The following is a 19951-nucleotide window of genomic DNA, read 5'->3' on the forward strand; positions in this document are numbered from 1 at the left end:
AAGCGACTGTTTTCACTCTAGAAAATCACTGTAAGAGCTTAATAAAACAGTGCAAGTGTGCATTAAAATATTTTCCATAATCTCTCTCTCTCATTTGCATTATCATAAACATACACAGCGAAGTACACATAAACACTCGTTACAACTGACAGTAAACAAATATATGAAGACCTTATGCCTTTTCGGGTGGTGCTTAATAAACTGGTAAACTTTATATCTGTAAATCAACTCCGATGAACAGTAATAAAGTGCTCTCTCCTTCATTACTGCCGTATCCAGTATCACTCTGGAGACTGTAAGCTGGATCACAAATAGTTTGTACTGATCTATTCTTGAGTAACAACTTTTTAGCACAGTCTCTGTTTTGTATTGACATTCGTTCACAAAGCAGTCCGGTGTGAAATGATTCGCGCAGACATAAATGGATTTCGGTAGAGTTGAGGGAGCATTTTCTTCAAAAACAAATTGAATCCACCTCGTCTTCAGCTGCTCAGATTTAAGGAGTAAATTAAGAGAGCTATGTGGATGAATCCATCCAGCTACAGAACACCTAAAACGCTTGGGAGACAATGGCAGACTGTGTACAACTGGCTGTGAACTCGCTCAGGGCGGTTCTGTTAAAACGGCAGTGTCTGTCAACATTCGTGGGTGTGGCCTGTGGCTAATGTGATGTCACAGTTTTATTAAAAGGATTTTTATCATTATAGGGTGGTTGTGTACACACACTGCCAACACACATTTATGTCCAAACACCATGCAAGAGTGAATTTTGCATAATAGGTCCCCTAATGGTATCAGGTGGTGATACCATGGTATATATACATAATCTAGTGTAAAAATATATTTTTTCCATGTTACTTTTTTTTAAAGGTTTGTGCCAACAGTGTTAAGCTCTACACTATTTATAGTCATCCCTCAGTTTTAGCATCAATGCTAACCCCTGCTCCCTCATTAGGCTCCATGTGAAGTATGTGTGTGGCGTAATGGAGAGTTGGGCATCAGTCGGAGGCATGCCGAGTTTGATCCCTCTCTCTCATGTTGGCCAATTACCCAGCATTCCTTTAATTCTCCTCCAGTAGCTCCATATATCCCTCCCCATCCGTCTGTCATCCAGCTGTCCCCATGCAGCACCAATTACAAACTCCTCTTATGGATTTAGACAGGACTATTTTTGAAACCTGCTGTGGGAGGACACATACTCCAGACTGGAAACATCTCTCTAGTGACATTTTCTTGTCCATCGCCTATCACATCTCTCATTGGCCGAACATTAGGCTGGTATGTTCAGATGTATTCATGTGTTTGAGCATCACAGTTTAAGAAGGCAACTAAAAAACATTATGATCAAATATTTTTAATGACGGCACTTGTATGATTTGTTACATTTGTGTGTTTAAATTCACCATGAAACCAACATTTTTAAATGGAATATTGCAGTATTTAGTATAAATGATTTATCCGTGTACATCTTTATTTATATTTAAATTAATGTGTCTTGTAATCTTTATCAGAATATCTTCCCCTCCCTTTTGCAGTGACATCTCTTCTCTCTTTTGATGACGTGTTTACTGGTGCGAGGGCGGGGCAACCTGTCACTCACATGAGATCCACCAATAGCAAACCACAACCATCCAATCAATTCCCCATGGACAAAATCAAGCCCCGCCCTACAATTTTTCTTTGTTTTACTTGGCTATATGTCACAATAGGGAAAAAAAGACTATTGCAACATCCATTTCATGCTGACTTTAAATTCTAATATACAGGTAGTGAGGAAGTAGTGCAGTTAGTGAGATGATAGTTTGTGCAAAGTCTTAGGTATGTTAGGAATCTGGGTCACTGGGAACTCACATTCACAGGAAAAGCATCAAAACAACTGATGCATTCATGCCGATCAAACCAAGCACACAACAATACAAATAAAGTATGTAAATATATAATTAAACGAGTTGCAATTTGCACACACAGACATGCAACTCAAATCAGCGGCACACTTCCGGGCAATTACTCGCGCACAGATATCCACCCCTAAAGCTATCGGGATAGAGACAGCAACATAAACACAGTTATCATTCATGGCAAACACAACTCCACTCTCGTCGACAGTCATGGCACATTGAAAAGAAGAACTGAGTGCACAGAGAGAGATAGAGGAGGAAGAAAAAACATTATCCTGCAAACAGGCACAGCGCCATCGCTGGGGAAATGCCTCGGCCCTGTAGATTATTACTCAAAATCATCTGCCCAAACGCTTTCTTGCAAATCGACTGGGAAGGGGGTGCAGGGAAGACAATGTTTTCCACTGAAACACTGAACAAGGTTAGAAGCGAGACCCGCTGGCGCCCGTCCAGCGATGGGTAACCATGGAAATGAATATTAGCTCCATCTGAGGAGAAGCAAATCGTTCCTGGAAGTACATGTGCACCCACAAATGGTGGAGGTGGATCAGTTTGGTGTCATTAGGGGTGCTTTCTAAGGCAGCATCACGCAGTTGCTGAGGATTTGTCAGCTGCACATCTATGATGTGAATCTCCCGTTCCAACACATCCCATATGTGCTCTACTAGATTGAGATTTGGTGACTGTGGAGGACATTTGAATATAGTGAACTCACTGTCATGTTCAAGAAACCAGTTTGAGATGATTTGAGCTTTGTGACATGGAGCGTTATCATGCTTGAAGAAGATGGTGCACTGTGGTCATAAAGGGATGGACAGGCTCAGCAACAATACTCAGGTGGGCTCAATTGGTACTAAGAGGACCAAAGTGTGCCAAGAAAATCCCCATTACACCATTACACCACCAGCAGCCTGAACCTCTGATACAAGGCATGATGGATCCCTGCTTTCATGTTGTTTACACCAAACTCTGACCCTACAATCTGAATGTTGCAGCAGAAATGGAGACTCATCAGACAAGGCAACGTTTATCCAATCTTCTTCTTCAGTTTTGGTGACCGGTGTGAATTGTTGCCTCAGTTTGCTGTTCTTATCTGACAGGAGTGTCACCGGTGTCTTTTGCTGCTGTAGATCATCTGCTTCAAGGACGTGTTGTGTGTTCAGAGATGCTCTTCCGCAGACCTCGGCTGTAACAAGTGCTTATTTGAGTTATTGTTGCCTTTCTATCAGCTCAACCAGTCTGGCCATTCTCCTCTGACCTCTGGCATCAACTAGGAATTTTCACTCACTGGATATTTTGTCTTTTCCTGACCATTCTCTGTGAACCCTAGAAACCCAAACCCAACCTCCCAGAACACGCTAGCAACATCCTGGAAACCATCCAGAACACCCAAGCAACGTTTTGCACAAGCAGGTAAATTTTCTTCAGTAATTGCTAGTTTATTGCTGTTGTCAAGAAACATCCCGAAGGCACACAGCGGATAAAGCTGTCATCAGGTTTTATTAAATTGGCCCAATTCTGTCCTGAATCCCAATAGCTCGCATCTCACTAACCACAACATCCTCTCAAAAACCCTTCAGACATCCTAATGCTGCTTGCAAGCACATGGGAAACTTGTTTTGGACCCAGCAAGCTGATATGATTTGATGACAACAATCTAATACATTTTCAAGCTGACATTTCTGGACTGGTTTGGCAGATTTATATCAGAGGGAGAAAGAGGCTAAGAAAGAAACGTGGGAGTTTGCAGTCGTAAAGTATCTGTGCTGAAGACGTTACAGAAACCTACAGTAATTAGACTCGGGTACTGCAAGACATTCAGAGCTTTAAATGACATCTGCGTGTTACACAACTGTGCCAAACACTTTTTGTTCTGCTGTTCTAATGATGAGAGTGAATCATATCATATATAACCTTGAAATGGAAAAGGTTCAATTCATTCGCTCTGTTTAAACTGGAGACTCTTGATTAGTCACTCTATGAAGAGCAATGAGAAATAGAGCTGGAAACACATATACAACTGTGTTATCTATGCAAGCAGGTCATACATACACACGAGAGACTTTTTTGAGCACATTAAAGTTAATGCATAATATGCCTACAGACGTCTACAGGCTATATATATAGATAGACAGAAAGATAGATAGATATATAGATAGATAGATAGATAGATAGATAGATAGATAGATAGATAGATAGATAGATAGATAGATAGATAGATAGATAGATAGATAGATAGATAGATAGATAATTAGACAGAAAGATATATAAATAGACAGAAAGATAGATAGATAGATAGATATATAGATAGATGGATATATAGATAGATGGATAGATAGATAGATAGATAGATAGATAGATAGATAGATAGATAGATAGATAGATAGATAGATAGATAGATAGATAGATAGATAGAATGACAGATAGACAGATATAGATAGAAAGATAGATAGATAGATAGATAGACAGATATATAGATAGATAGATAGATAGATAGATAGATAGATAGATAGATAGATAGATAGATAATTAGACAGAAAGATATATAAATAGACAGAAAGATAGATAGATAGATAGATATATAGATAGATGGATAGATAGATAGATAGATAGATAGATAGATAGATAGATAGATAGATAGATAGATAGATAGATAGATAGATAGATAGATAGATAGATAGATAGATAGATAGATAGATAGATAGAATGACAGATAGACAGATATAGATAGAAAGATAGATAGATAGATAGACAGATATATAGATAGATAGATAGATAGATAGATAGATAGATAGATAGATAGATAGATAGATAGATAGATAGATAGATAGATAGATAGATAGATAGATAGATAGATAGATCGATCTTACCAACAAAGCTGAGAACATGTTTACATTCCCTTTACTCACGAGTATTCACCGTAAGTATCAACAGGACTTCCTGTGTAGTGCGTGAAGGGAACCACTACAGCGCAGTGATGTCATATATTATTTAGCCTTTTGGGCTCCTTGTTTATTCACAGTCCTCGTCAACCACCTCATTATTTCACTCTCTACCCATCTTATTTCCGCTCCTATTCAGTTTTAAATGAGTCTCCTACACTCTTGAGCAAACGCACACACGTCTTGGCCTTGGTGGTGAGCAAAGCAGTTGGTTGCTCCATTGCGACAGCGGTAACTATGGCGATAACACCGAGGAGAACTGCAAAACATCTCTCCTACATGCTCGCACCTACATCCACTGCATTTCTTTAAAACATGACAAATTAAGTCCACTCAGTGAATCTCACGAAAACATGTCCAGGGCATATTTCACCCAAAAACTAGAGGAAAGAAATGAAGAAATTATGTTTTACATAGCCTATTTTTGGGGCGATTATGATTTTTGGGGACATTAAGCACATTTTCTTCCAGAATTATAACTATTGTAATGTATTCGGACATTTTATGTAACAACAACATTCTCATTGACTCACTTTTTTATTGTATTAGTGTAAAAATGCTGCTAATATAAATGTAAAAACACCAAAGACAGTAAAATACAATCATGATGCATAAATATTTAATAAATAAAATAACATGAGCAATTAAAGACATTTGTTTAAGTCATCAGTCCAGAATTAAAAGGAAAAAACCGAACGCCTTAAACGTTTTAAGGTTGACATAATTACCTCCGAATTAGTATTCATTACCATCACCTTTACTGTAGGGCTCATTTTTAATTAAAATACACTTTTCCTCTTTCAAACCCATTAACCATTTGACATATGGCGTGTGTGTTAGTGTATGCTGTCCTCACATTTAGACTCATTACAGCAGCTAAAGTCACGCATAAAAATGTCAGAAAGTTACTGTAATGCATATAAAATATAAAACAAATACTGCAGGATCGTTTCTCTTCACAAACGTCACTTTTCTTCATCATTTCTGCTCAGTGTCTTTTAATCAGCTGCTGATTTTTTAGTGAGGAACCACAGGTGAAGAGATTCAACAAGATCCACTAATTCGAAACACACACAGATCTTTCATTTGACTTCATTTGATCAACTGTTTTAGCATTGCAAACTCTTTCTGAAGTATTTTATATCTAATGCAATGGCAAAAAGTGTTTTTTAGTGCCAGTTAAACACTGGGGCTCCTGTGACGCATTAAGAGAATCGCTCTGCTGAAACAGAGGGCCGCTCATGGGCTCTTACAGCCTTAACTAAACATTATTAAAGACCTTCTGCAGCGAGAGAGTGAGGGAACGACAAAAGATGAAGAGAGATAGGTGGACGGGACAGTCATTAACCCCTCGGTGAAGAGAATCGGAGCAAGTGAGGACAGAATAGATACACAGGGAGACATTTGGACCCCTTAAAGAAAGAAGCATCAAATCAGTCTTTCTGAACTCTGACACTATGATTCTATCACATCCACAATACCAAATCATTTCTCTCCCTCTCTCTGTGTCATGTATCTTCCCTTGAACTATATTTTCAGACTGTTTCCTCGATAAAAGTGAGGGTGTAATGAGGATAACAGGACACTGGATCACTGTAGGATTATCGTGTTCGGTACAACCCATTCAAATGTGTCACAGTCAGTTTTGAAACATGCAAGAATCAGCATTTGATGCAATTGCGAAATTTTATTTTATTTTTTTAAATAAATGAATATTTTTATTCAGCAACAGTTCATTAAATTGATAAAGACATTTATAATGTCACAAAAAAAATCTATTTAAAAAAACACGTCTTTTCCTGATGCATCACGTTTCCATAAAAATATGAAGCAGCACAACTGTTTTCAGCATTGATAATAATCAGAAATGTTTCTTGAGCAGCAAATCAGAATATTAGAATGATTTCTGAAGCATAATGTGACACTGAAGACTGGAGTACACTGTAAAACGTTATGGTAACTTAAACCATTTGATTGCCTTAAACCAGTTAAAGGTGCTACAGAGGATCTTTTCGTCGACTGAGAAACCAAAGACTGTTACTGAGTTTTTGAAATGAACGCACACATAAGAACAACCCCCCTCCTTCATAGCTCATTTCGAGGGAATGCCTCCCAAAACTCGTGCACGAGTATTGGAACACGAGTGTTTACCACCGGCATTCTCTGTATCGTGTTAGTGGATTCATTATGTCGGACTCACTGCAGGTAACTCATAATCTGCAGTTGTTACTCCTGTCTCCTGACAAAAACATTGCATGCGGCGCCTGTGGAGTGTGGAAAGTTACTGGAGCGCACACATCTCTCACAAGGAACGTCATGGCAGTGATTGACAAGCCAGAGGGCCAATCGTTTACGCGATGATCGCGTAAACGATTGGCTGATGTTTTTAAGGCCCTACCTCGTGCACAGATGATGTATATTAATATTATTCCTTTCAGTGCACCTAATAAATAGTCTTTTATCAGTTAAAGACAGTTTCAAGTAATATTGCAAAAATGTATAAAACAAAACCAATAAGTATGAGTACTTAAAGTCACTTATATTTTAGTGTTGGTTTAGTCAATCATTAGAATACACTCAACTTAAAGATTTTAAGTTTATTCCACTATACTGATCCAGTGTTTACAAAGTGAACATGCAAAGACTAAGTCACACACCCTTTACAAAAAAGGTAAAACAACGATGTTGGATGATTTTGAGGTTGGAGGAGAAAATGAGATGGAGTTTTTCGCCCTACCGCAGTACTTCTGCCTACGTCTGATTACGTAATGCGTGCCACATCACAGAGCAGTGCAAGACGTGCATTTGTAGTTAAAACGTTTTTTTTTTTTTTTAGAAAATGACCGATCATTTCTCTAGATATGACTCTTGTTCCTCGTCTGGGATCATGTAGAGCTCTTTGAAGCTGCACTGAAACTGACATTTGGACCTTCAACCCGTTGAACCCCAGTGAAGTCCACTATATGGAGAAAAATCCTGGAATGTTTTCCTCAAAAACCTTCATTTCTTATTAATAAAGTTACATAAGATGATGATGCAAAGCAATGATGACAGAACAGGATGATGCTGAAAATTCAGCTTCGATCACAGGAATAAATGACATTTTTAAACATATTCAAATAGACAATGGCTATTTAAAATTGTAAAAATATTTCACAATATATCAGTTTTTACTGTATTTTTAATCAAATAAATGCAGCCCTGGTGAGCATCTTCTTTCAAAAACATTAAAAAAACATAACAAATGCAATCCAAACAAACAGCTCCACTAGTTATGAAAGCCTCTCATCAACCCAAAGCATTCAAATCGTAACTTTGCCTGTTGCATTAAAATGCGGTCTAGATTGGTTTTGGAACAGAGCTACAGACCTTCATAAGACACAAGACTGCCGCGTCTACATCACTACATGACAAATGCATTAATCATCAGAGTTCACACTGTAAAACAGTGACTGATAATCCCTGTGTCACTGTACAATCCTCACAGCCACAGCGCCAGGAATCGTGCTGACAAATAGCACAATAACCTCTTATCTCTGAAAGACTCATCCACAGTCCTTCTCTGTCTATCTCTGATATCCTCCAATGTATCACTCTGTTGATAAGCACTGACTGCTGCTTCACAGGGGAAGGTCAAGTGATGAAAAGAGAAACAATCACTAAAATAAAACTAGATTTTTTAAGATTTTTTAAGGAAAGTCATTCTCACTGGAATGATGCTATGGTGTTGCTACAGTTGCAGTGTGTTCTTACATCGCCATATAGTTTCTAGAGAAAATTTATTTTAAATATATTTTCAAGCATAACAAATGTGCATGCACTAATCCAATCTAACTGAGTGAAAATCAAAGAGAAATTATTAGTTTACGTCCAGAGCTGTAGGAGGGGAGCAACACACCTCTGTTGCGTTCCCTCAGTGAAGAGCCGCTATTGTTACCATGACAGTGATGAAGATTTATACAATGCCAACTGGATAGATGAGATTACAGAGCACTAAAAGTCACACATCAGTGAACACAACCTCATAGCGACAGGTCAGGACACTCTCCTGGAGTCCTTCATGTTACCGGAAGACGCAAATGAAATAAAATGGAGCAAAACAAAATAATAAATAAAATTGTTTTTTTGTTTTTTTTATAGACGCTAATAGGCCAATACAGAGTTCCAGCTGTACTGAAATGCACAAAGCATGGTCTGTCTTTATTTCTCAAAACAAACAAATAAATATATAAATTATATTATATATTTTATAAATATTAGTGGTGTCAAATCGATTAATCACATCTAACTTAAATATTATGTATGTATATATATTAGTGCTGTTTAATCACGATTAATCACATGCAAAATAAAATATAAATACGCATGCATGTATATATTTAGGAAATACACACACACACACACCACACACACATATATATATATATATATATATATATATATATATATATATATATATATACACACACATGACATGACACGGACATGACATGCAGGAAAAAAATTTGTAGACTAAATCGTGCGCACGATTTACTAATTCATTCCCTCAATTTACTAAAACATGCACACGATTTAGTACATTGAGAGAACAAATTAGTAAATCATGCGCACAATTTAATTTTTTTACTTGCATGTCATGTGTGGGGCTCCGTACTAATAAATATTATAAAATTACATATAGCATTAAATACACACACACACTAGCTATCAAACGTTTTGAATAATTAAGATTTTTAAAATGTTTTTAAAAGAAGTCTCTTCTGCTCACCAAGGCTGCATTTATTTGATAAAAAATACAGTAAAAACAGTAATATTGTGAAATATTTTTACAATGTAAAATAACTATTTTCTATGTGAATATATTGCAAAATTTAATTTATTCCTGTGATCAAAGAGGAATTTTCAGCATCATTACTCTAGTCTTCAGTGTCACATGATCCTTCAGAAATCATTCTAATTTGCAGATAAGAGACTTCTTTCTTAAACATTCCATATGTATTCCTTTAATCAGCATGCACACCCTGCTAAATAAACTCTTTGTCCATCAAGCCTGGAACAAACTCTCCAGCAAATAATTAACAGAGCGGCATCTCATGAATATGCTCGAGCGGATGACGCAGAATGCATCTGGAGGACGGATGCCTTTCATCTTAGTGTAGTGGGACAGCGAGATGCTTGCCTAAATCTCCTGATAATCCGCCTCAGCTTGTAATGAAAGGGATAAATCAGGACCCTGGACAGCGCTAGGCAGGGCTGACTGATAGTGCTGCTGCCTGGCTGGATTCAGCACCACGGACAGCGGCACATCCAGAGACCTGGATCTGATTCTGGCTTTGGGTTTATAGGGCATTTTATGGACCTAAAAGGTACAAATCTGAGGAAACAAAAGCAGGTAGACTGAATGTAGACTAAACAATAATCCATTGCTACAGAGGACAAAAACAGTGTAGGGAAATGACATTAAACACAGTTCCCTGATCTGATTTGTGCCACATAACTGTGTGTGATGTATGTGTTGTGTGAAGAACTGCCTCCTGATGAGATCAAAGAGTCTAAACACACACCAACAGCTGCTGACGCCTGTTAAACACACTGATCAGATTGTCACGTCTCATTAAAAGGTGCATAACTGAGTGAAATCCAAATGTAATTGAATGACATTTCATTGTCTAAGGAAGGGAGCAGAAAATATCTGATTGTCATGGGCAAAGAAACACAACGCTATTGATACAGTGATGGAGACTTATGAAATGTCGACCTGATAGATGAGATTGTACACCACTAAAAGTCACGGCACTTTTCTGCTTGAGCCCTACATAGTGATATGAAATTTCAATTGCATAAAATATTAAAATAAATAAAATAAAATAAAATAAAATGAAAAATACAGAACTCTCCTAGTCGAATTCTTTAAAGTGACGAGGATAAAATAATAATAATATATATAAAAAAATTATTAACAATAATACTTTTACAGCAATATTAAAATAAAATGAAAATAAACAATAAAAATTAAAAATAATAAAATTAAATAAAAAATACAGAACTCTCCTAGTCAAATTCTTTAAAGTGACGAGGATAAAATAATAATAATATATATAAAAAATGATTAACAATAATACTTTTATAGCAATATTAAAATAAAAATAAAAATAAAATAAAATGAAAATAAACAATAAAAATAAAAATAAAATAAAATAAAAATTGAACTCTACTACTCGACTTCTTTGGTCACGAGGATATAATAAAACAAAATTATTAATGAAAATAAGATTTTTTATAATAATATTAAAATAAAAATAATCAAAATCAGAGCACTCTCCTACAAGCGACAAGGATAAAAAATTATAATAATATATTTATAAAATTATATCAATATAAATATATAATATTAATATAAAGATAATAAAATAAATGTTCAATAGAAATCCATAAAAAAAAAAAAAAGACCCTCAGCACTGAATGCTACCTTACAGAATCCGGTTGAGACAGCGAGACAGGCTAAAATATTACGACGGCATCTACGTCTCCACCAGAGGAGATGCTGATGTATGACGGTAGAGAGGTTCCCCTTCCACCGCAGCTTTCTGCACACTTGCAAACAAACAGAGGCACACAGAACGGGTCGCTACATGTACAAACACAACTAAAACAGCCTATTACTATTCCACTCACAGCAGCCATGCAGTAAGACAGGAGTGGACCTGTCGTGGGCAGCAACAGCAGAACCCGCGGCTCGAACCCTCCCTCCATCCGCACTGACCATTCCCGTGGCGGCGTGAGTGGGTGTGTGTGAACGCGAGAGATTCCTCCACTCACCCTGGCTGTTGGCGGCCCCCTCTGCCTCCTCGCATTCGATCAGGTTGTTGACCATCCTGCCTCTCCAAATGCCCTCTCTCCCCCAAAACTCTCCTCCGTTCAGGGGAGAAAAGCAGAAGAACGTCCAAGCGAGGAGATGCGCGAGAAAAAGATGGACTGATTTGCCCACCTGCTTTCCCCTGCCGAGAGCTGAGAGGAAATTACCGGCCAACGGATCGAGAGATGCGCGTTTTTTCTCCTCTGATTCTCTTCTTCTCGCGCTCTCCTCTCCTCTCTTGGCTGTAGCGTGACTCCCTCTCTCTCTCTCTCTCTCTCTCTCTCGTAGGAGGAGAATACGACAGCTCAGAGCGGCTGGAGTTTACTGGATGATGGAACACGCTCTCTCTCTCTCTCTTCCTCTCACTCGCTCGCTCGTGCACATGGGAATCTGTGCACACATGCTCTCCTGTATATGCTCAGTGTAGTGGCTGACACAATATTAACACAAAATTCAGTAAAAAAAATAAAATAAAAATGTGAATGCTGTCAAACGATTAATCGTGATTAATCGCATCCAAAATAAAAGTTTTTGTTTACATATTATATGTGGGTGTACTGTGTATATTTATGTATATATAAACACACACACATATATGTTTAAGAAACATTTACATGCATATATATAATTTATATTACATATAAATATAAATATTTTATATATAAATATATTTTTGTTAAATATATACATGCATGTGTGTGTATTTATTAGGGGTGTAAATCGGACAGTTCATCACGATTCGATACAATATCGATTCTCATAGCCAGCGTTTCAATATTTTCCAATACCTCAAAAAGTTCTGTGATACGATTACGATACGATTCGATCAATATTTCGATATTTTGAGCCTATTTTACACAACCAGTTAAATTTTTATTAACTCACAGCTGCAACCAAAATATATGACAAACATTTATTTCAAAATTTCACATCCTGAACCCTGATTGGGACATCCACAAATAAAAAATTCACACAGTAATCTAATGACAGCTTATGACATGACAACAGTCAAGAAAGTATTTTAGTTCTGTGCTAAATTCTATTTCTAATTTTTGGCAGGCATTCTCAAAATGGGGTCTGTACCCATAGCCAAATAAAATAAATTTAGTGCCCTATGATTTCCAAAACGTGGAAAATGAGAATGGAATCACGGAATGCAGTCATAAATCCAATCTAGTGATGTGTGATTTCAAAACACTGCTTCATGAAGCTTCGAAGCTTTACATATCTTTTGCTGCGAATCAGTGGTTCGGAGCGCATATCACACTGCCAAAGTCACGCCCCCCAGTGGTGAACCATTGAAATTTCGAAACACTTATGATGTAACGAATCCTCGTTTACTGAAATCACGTGACTTTGGCGCTCCGAACCACTGATTTGAAACAAAAGATTCGTAAAGCTTCAAAGCTTCATGAAGCAGTGTTTTGAAATCGCCCATCACTAGATATTGTTGAATAAAGTCGCTATTTTGTGATTTTTGCACAAAAAATATTCTTATCACTTCATAATATTCAGGTTGAACCACTGTAGTCACATGAACTGATTTAAATACGTCTTTAGTAGCTTTCTGGGCATTTGAAATTGTTAATTATCTTGCAATCAATGCAGGCCTCAGTGAGCCATCGGATTTTATCACAAATATCTTAATTTGTGTTCAGAAGATGAACGAAGATCTTACAGGTGTAGAACGACATGAGGGTGAGTAATTAATGACAGAAATTTCATTTTTGGGTGTACTAACCCTTTAACTTGTATTTCTTGAAGGCTTTCAGAGAACATAACTGTTGTTTTCATGGATGCTAGGATGCTTTTTGAGTGTTGCAATGCGGTTGCTAAGGTGCTCTGAGTAACTAAAGCATGTTGCAATGGGGTTGTTAGGGTGTTTTCAAACTCAAAAGTCAAGTCTCTGTGATATTCTGGCTTGAGTCCCTCCTTCATTGTAAGACTGTTGGATTTTTCCACCTGATGGACGTTTTAAGTCTGATCACTTAGTAAACACACACACACCTCTCCTGAGGAATCATTCATGTATTGGTTGTTTCCTACTGTAGGTTGGTCAAAATCCTCTTTCAGCTGCTCATGTCACCAAATAACTGCATTCTGTGCCTGCAAATTTGTTTTGTAAGACACAATCAATGCGATCAGCGGGCTCACATCATTGGAGGCTCAGAGCAAACAGAGCCGCGGAGACAGGAAAGAATAGAGTCGAGAGTATAGAATAGAGAAAATGGGAAAAAAAGAACGGACACAGATGCAAGCTGGAGTCTTTTATCCAAAAGCTCCATTCAGATTCTCCCAGCTGATGCGTTTGGATCGTCTAGCTAGAGAACAGTTGAGAAGCAAATTCCAGGTAGCCTGCAGTTACACAAAATCTATTAAGTGACCGAATTACGTGGCACGGAAGGATGCTGAGAGAAAGAAAAATGCATTTTGCCACGAGTCACAAAAACAATTCTCATGCTTTTGAAAGACATTAATGCGTCTACATGAGAAGCGGACGCCCCCGGTGTAGACAGAGGGGATTATTTCCAATTACCACACACACACTACAGTGCTCATAAATGATTTCTAATATCTACAGGGATCTCACACCATCCACTGGAACGGCACAAAAGCTCAAAGACTCTTATTCTGATGCAAGCTTATACGTCTCATGCATTTGAGTATATGTTGGGTCCCGATGCCACCAAAGTGAGAATGAGATTGAAATTGAAGCAGTAACAAGATCACCTGGTTTGTTAATCTCAGGTGATTTCAGTTAAGTCACCTGTGTAATCGACATTACTCAGTTTTTTCAGTAGGTGATGGATCCATTTTCATGATGCCTGTTTATTTTTTATTAGGTTATTTGGTTAAAGGGGTCCTTGATGTCCTTTTTTAACTAACTTTAGTTAGTGTGTAATGTTGCTGTTTAATCATAAACAACATCTGCAAAGTTATGACGCTCAAAGTTCAATGCAAAGAGAGATATTTACTATTACAGAAATCGCTTTTTAAGGACTACAACAAACGGCTGGTATGGACTACAACGAGTTTCTTCCCAGGTTGGTGACATCACAAACCCCAAAATTTACATAAACCCCGCCCCCGAGAACACTCAACAAAGGGGGCGGGGCCATGTTGGGCTGCTTTAGAGAAGAGGAAGAGTTGTCGTAGTAGAGTGTTGTTGTCATGCCGTCATTTTACGCCGGACTGCTTCACAAACGAAGGTCAATTCAACACAAAAGATGAACATGATGGCACATGCTAGTGGATGAGTTGAATCAACTCCACAGCAACTACATCAATTTATCCACTAACCATTCAGAAACGTCTAAAAGTTGTAACTTCTTCCTGAGTCTCTCCATCAGTGTCGATTGGCGGCGTGAGATTCTCCAGCTTTGTTGTTGTTGAGCAACCGAAGTGCGAACTGTTAAAGCTCCGCCCTCTTCTGGAAAGGGGGCGGGACCAGCAGCTCATTTGCATTTAAAGGGACACACACAATGTCATGTTTTTGCTCACACCCAAATAAAGGCAAATTTGTCAATCTATAATAAATGATCTGTGGGGTATTTTGAGCTGAAACTTCACAGACACATTTTGGAGACACCAGAGACTTCATCATCTTGTGAAAGGGGCATTATAGGTCCACTTTAAAGTATTAAAAACAAAACTTCACCAAAACATACCGCTAACATCTGTTACAACTTAAGGCAATCCTCTTTTTAAAAAGCATATTTATTTTCTCCAAAATCAATAAAAAAATTCTAAAAAGAGGCAAAATACAGTGCTACTCATAAATCAAACTCATAATCACTGAATTGGTGCTGAAAAAACATGTGTTTTGCAATTCTCAGGGTGCCATAACATCATCACAGACATTAATATTTTATACTCAACAATATTATTAATCTGACCGCACTGACAATATCTGATGAGAACTGAACTGAGCTGGAAGATGACATTACTGTTTTCTGCAGAATTGAACTAATTTAATAATTGATGATCTTTACATCGAAACTGAATCAACACTTAACTGACTTCATTTGAAGCTGCTTTACAGCCGAATTAAACTCTGTTTGCATCATTGAATCAGTATTTTCCTGTTTATGCCCGTAAAGCTGTATTGAAACAATCTGTATTGTATAAAGCGCTATAAAAATAAAGGTGACTTGACTTGAATAATACTTACAAACACTAATATTTTGCAACTCATTCATGTAAATCTAGAAACACGTCTAATGAATTAGTTCCAGCACACGCACACACAGAAAGACCGTCTGATGGAGGTTTGTGAAGCACCCTTTCGTGACAATCTCAAAACGACGTGTGCATCCCCTTCTCAATTCACACCACCGTGCAAGACAAGCCACTCAGGCCGACTCAGCTGGAATGGGGCTATTTTTGGGATAAGAGCTGTCAGGAAGACTCTGTCGCGGGGAGGAGAGCTCACATCTGAAATGGTCTGTGACCTGTAAGCACTCAATTACAAAAGCTGTCAGCGCTCGGCTCTTCTGGACTCACCTCTATGATACACACAGCGCACAAACCAAGTGGACACCTCAACAGGGATGGAGAAGAAACATGCACTATACACAGAAACCACATCTTGTGACATATGGCATGTTCATACTTGATTTTTACATAACAGATTGTTTTGATCAAGTCTGGAGCACAAATTTTGCAATATCAGAAGTGGTTATTTCACATTATATGATAATTATACACATTATACACTTAAAAATGAACGAATGATAACTTGCCAATCTATAGCACACTTAAAAGTCAATTTGCTGCCAGTTCAACTTTTGTTTTGTGGTGGTCAAAAACAGTGCCAACAAAGGCAAAGAACCGTTATATAAATAATATAAATGTGTGCATATTAATTAATTCATTAATTAATTAACTAATATGAATTATAAATACATAAACATACAATTATATATATATATATATATATATATATATATACACACACACACACTGATTATTACACACACTGTATGTTTTATATATTTATATTTATATTATATTTATAAATATATAAAACTGATCATTACATTGATTATACTGATTTACATATAATTTCTATTTATTTATGAAATATAAAATGATTTAATATATTTAATTGAATTTATTATACATTTAATTACATTAAATATAAATACTTATTTTTATAATATTTATAAATCAATACAATCAATATAATAATCATTTTATATATATATATATATATATATATATATATATATATATATATATATATATATATATATATATATATATATATATATATATATATTTATATATTTTATATATAAATATATAAAACTGATAATATATAATATACAGTGTGTGTAATAATCAGTGTGTGTGTGTGTGTGTGTATATATATATATAACCAAATAAGTTTATCTTGGTCTCATTAGACCACAGGACATGGTTCCACTAATCCATGTCATTCGTCTGTTTGTCTTCAGCAAACTGTTTGCGGGCTTTCTTGTGCATCATCTTTAGAAGAGGCTTCCTTCTGGGACGACAGCCATGCAGACCAATTTGATGCAGTGTGCAACGTTTGGTGTGAGCACTGACAGGCTGACAGACACCCCTTCAACCTCTGCAATAATACTGGCAGCACTCATACGTCTATTTCCCAAACACAACCTCTGGATATGACGCTGAGCAAGTGCACTCAATGTCTTTGGTCGACCATGGCGAGGCCTGTTCTGAGTGGAACCTGTCCTGTTAAACCGCTGTATGGTCTTGGCCACCGTGCTGCAGCTCAGTTTCAGGGTCATGGCAATCTTCTTATATCTCTATATAGAGCAACAATTCTTTTTTTTCGGATCCTCAGAGGGTTCTTTGCCATGAGGTGCCATGTTGAACTTCCAGTGACCAGTATGAGAGAGTGAGAGCAAACACCAAATTTAACACACCTGCTCCCCATTCACACCTGAGACCTTGTAACACTAACAAGTCACACACACACTCACATACACACACACATACATAATATATATGTATATTAAAAAAATCAATATAAATATATATAAAATCAATAAAGCTGCCAGATCCATTCAACCAGCTGGCAGCTCAGGTCCTCATCCGCTAGGCGGCTAACCAATCAAAACCAATATAAAGTGACATACCCAAAGACATCTGTGACAGAACAAGCTAGAGAAGAGCAGTGCTCCAGGTGAGGATGTCTTCCCCCAGGGCTTAACCAACCACTGAGGATTGTGGGTCAATAGTGAGGGTTGTTGTACACAAAGCAGGGCAGGATCAGGTGGCGTCGTCACACAGCTGGGTTGGTTGGGCAGCTGAAGCTCAGAGGTGGTACAAACACACACACAGTGACAGAGCAATGACACAGGCCTGTTACATGACGCCGTTTACACACCTGAGTGCCCTGCGGCGTTGACTCACAATCCCCGAATGTGTTTAAGTCAGAATGAAGCTAGCAAGACCTCTCATGTGGGCACATGTGTTCACATATAAGCAGACCCAGGAATTGGGTAGAATTTTCCACACTGATTTGGGAGAACAATCGGTGGAATTCTTGAAACAAGTTTTTTTTTTAGATAAAAACAATCAACCTTTTATATATGCCCCTGTACACCCATCCATTCCAGTCAAAACTACATATCATTGAAAAAAACAATGCAACATCCAGCCTAACTCGGTGCAATGCCAGGAAGCTCATAAACCACAGTGCATCAGTGCATTGGCGCACAGGCTGATGAAGAAAAACCTTGGTGATTGAGACAACCTTCACAGCCAATCTTAATATGCGACAACAATAAGCGCTCGGGGTAAGACTATATTGGATTCATTTTTTTCCGGAGTTGAGTTACTCTAATGTTGATGACTGAGGAGGTCTGCGCTGAATAGCAGCCATATCAGGCTGCGTCCTAATGAACATTGCTGCCTGACAAACACCTGAAATACCAAAATGATGGGTGGCCATTTTGTGTGAAAATTGAGAGCTGAGGAGAAGGGTTACCATTTGTGTACGTGTCGCTGCGAACCGCTCAATGCCCACATACCCTTGAGCAGCGGCCCTGGGAAATCAAACAAACAAAGAGTGATAAAGCAGCAAACAATCGTCCATCACAGCCCCCGCTATCACATCTGAAGAACGGAGAGCGCGCAGCGTGATCGCTTCTCTCCTAATGACTTTCCTCTTCATTAGATTCATCTGTGCTTCACTCGCTTAGTGCTCAAAGTCTGATAATGTTTGTGCCCGGAGCACAAACCCCCTTCATTAACCTTTAAAAGGACTCATTACACAATTGCACACACCCAGAGATACTGGGTTACGGATGCTGAAAGGCGATTGGTTGGAGAGGAGTTCAATGTGAAAATTGCATCAGATTTGTTGATTCGACTCCAATCTTTCATCTAGCCGTCTGCCTGCTTACCTATCAGTGAGTTTAATCGAATGATGGAGATCCATCTGCAGCGCAATCGTTTCCTCTGAACCGACTGCACAGAAATTGTCCTTCCCTTTCACAAACAAATCTAATCATACCCTCGAGTTGCAGAGGATTGGCAATCCATGCCTGGTAAATGTCGGAGTGTCTCATAAAGGCATGTGTAAGTGCTTTGTATGTCGTAAGGACTCCATTTCATTACTTCCACCTCCTACTGAAGAGAGTCCTGCAATTTTAATGCACCCACAGATAATTTATGCCATGAATTCTGCAGTTCCATAAATACATCTTTCTCCAAAGCAACTCGTGAGAATTACTTCACGTTGTAACATGCAAAGAAGCATGACTGTACCTAGAGGCGCTGACAGCAAACACAGCTGCTCCAAGTTCAATTAATCTCTTCCGAGGCAAAGCGGTCCAGAGCACAGCATCATCAAAAGAGCGCCGGATCCTTTCTTTAGGCCTCAGCCTCTCAAAGAGATCAAAGTCTAGATGAAGTGCTACGACATGACCAACGCTGCTTTGTGTAGGTCTACATATAAACATGCTTGATCCACAGCAATCAAAATCAAGAAGAATTGAATCTCGATCTCATGACCAACAACAAACAGCTGTCGGTGCTGGAGAAAAGCTTCTTCCAGGCCTGCTGGAGCAGATAGGACATGTGTGCTGAGCTGGTGATCTGTTTAAAGGTGAACTTGACAGAACAATTGTGGATTTTTTCTCGCTCTGAAAAACCTTTGGGGCGAGAGTTGATGAGCAGCACTGGGAATCTGGATGCAACAAGAATCCGATACATCCTGGCAGTGCAGGAAAAGAGTGCTGACATCTCAGTGGTCGAAT

At 38.0% G+C, this 19951-nt stretch overlaps 1 protein-coding gene across 1 annotated transcript in view; it reads right to left on the bottom strand.

The window, feature by feature from the left end:
- slc12a5a (solute carrier family 12 member 5a) overlaps positions 1-19951 on the bottom strand; it is a 174226-nt gene that overhangs the window by 100852 nt on the left and 53423 nt on the right. The window contains exon 4 of the mRNA XM_067372640.1: positions 13438-13444. Coding sequence (XP_067228741.1) covers positions 13438-13444 — 7 coding nt within the window. The remainder of the gene's footprint in view (positions 1-13437; positions 13445-19951) is intronic.

Source organism: Chanodichthys erythropterus, chromosome 21 (assembly GCF_024489055.1).
Source record: "Chanodichthys erythropterus isolate Z2021 chromosome 21, ASM2448905v1, whole genome shotgun sequence".
NCBI lineage: Eukaryota > Metazoa > Chordata > Actinopteri > Cypriniformes > Xenocyprididae > Chanodichthys > Chanodichthys erythropterus.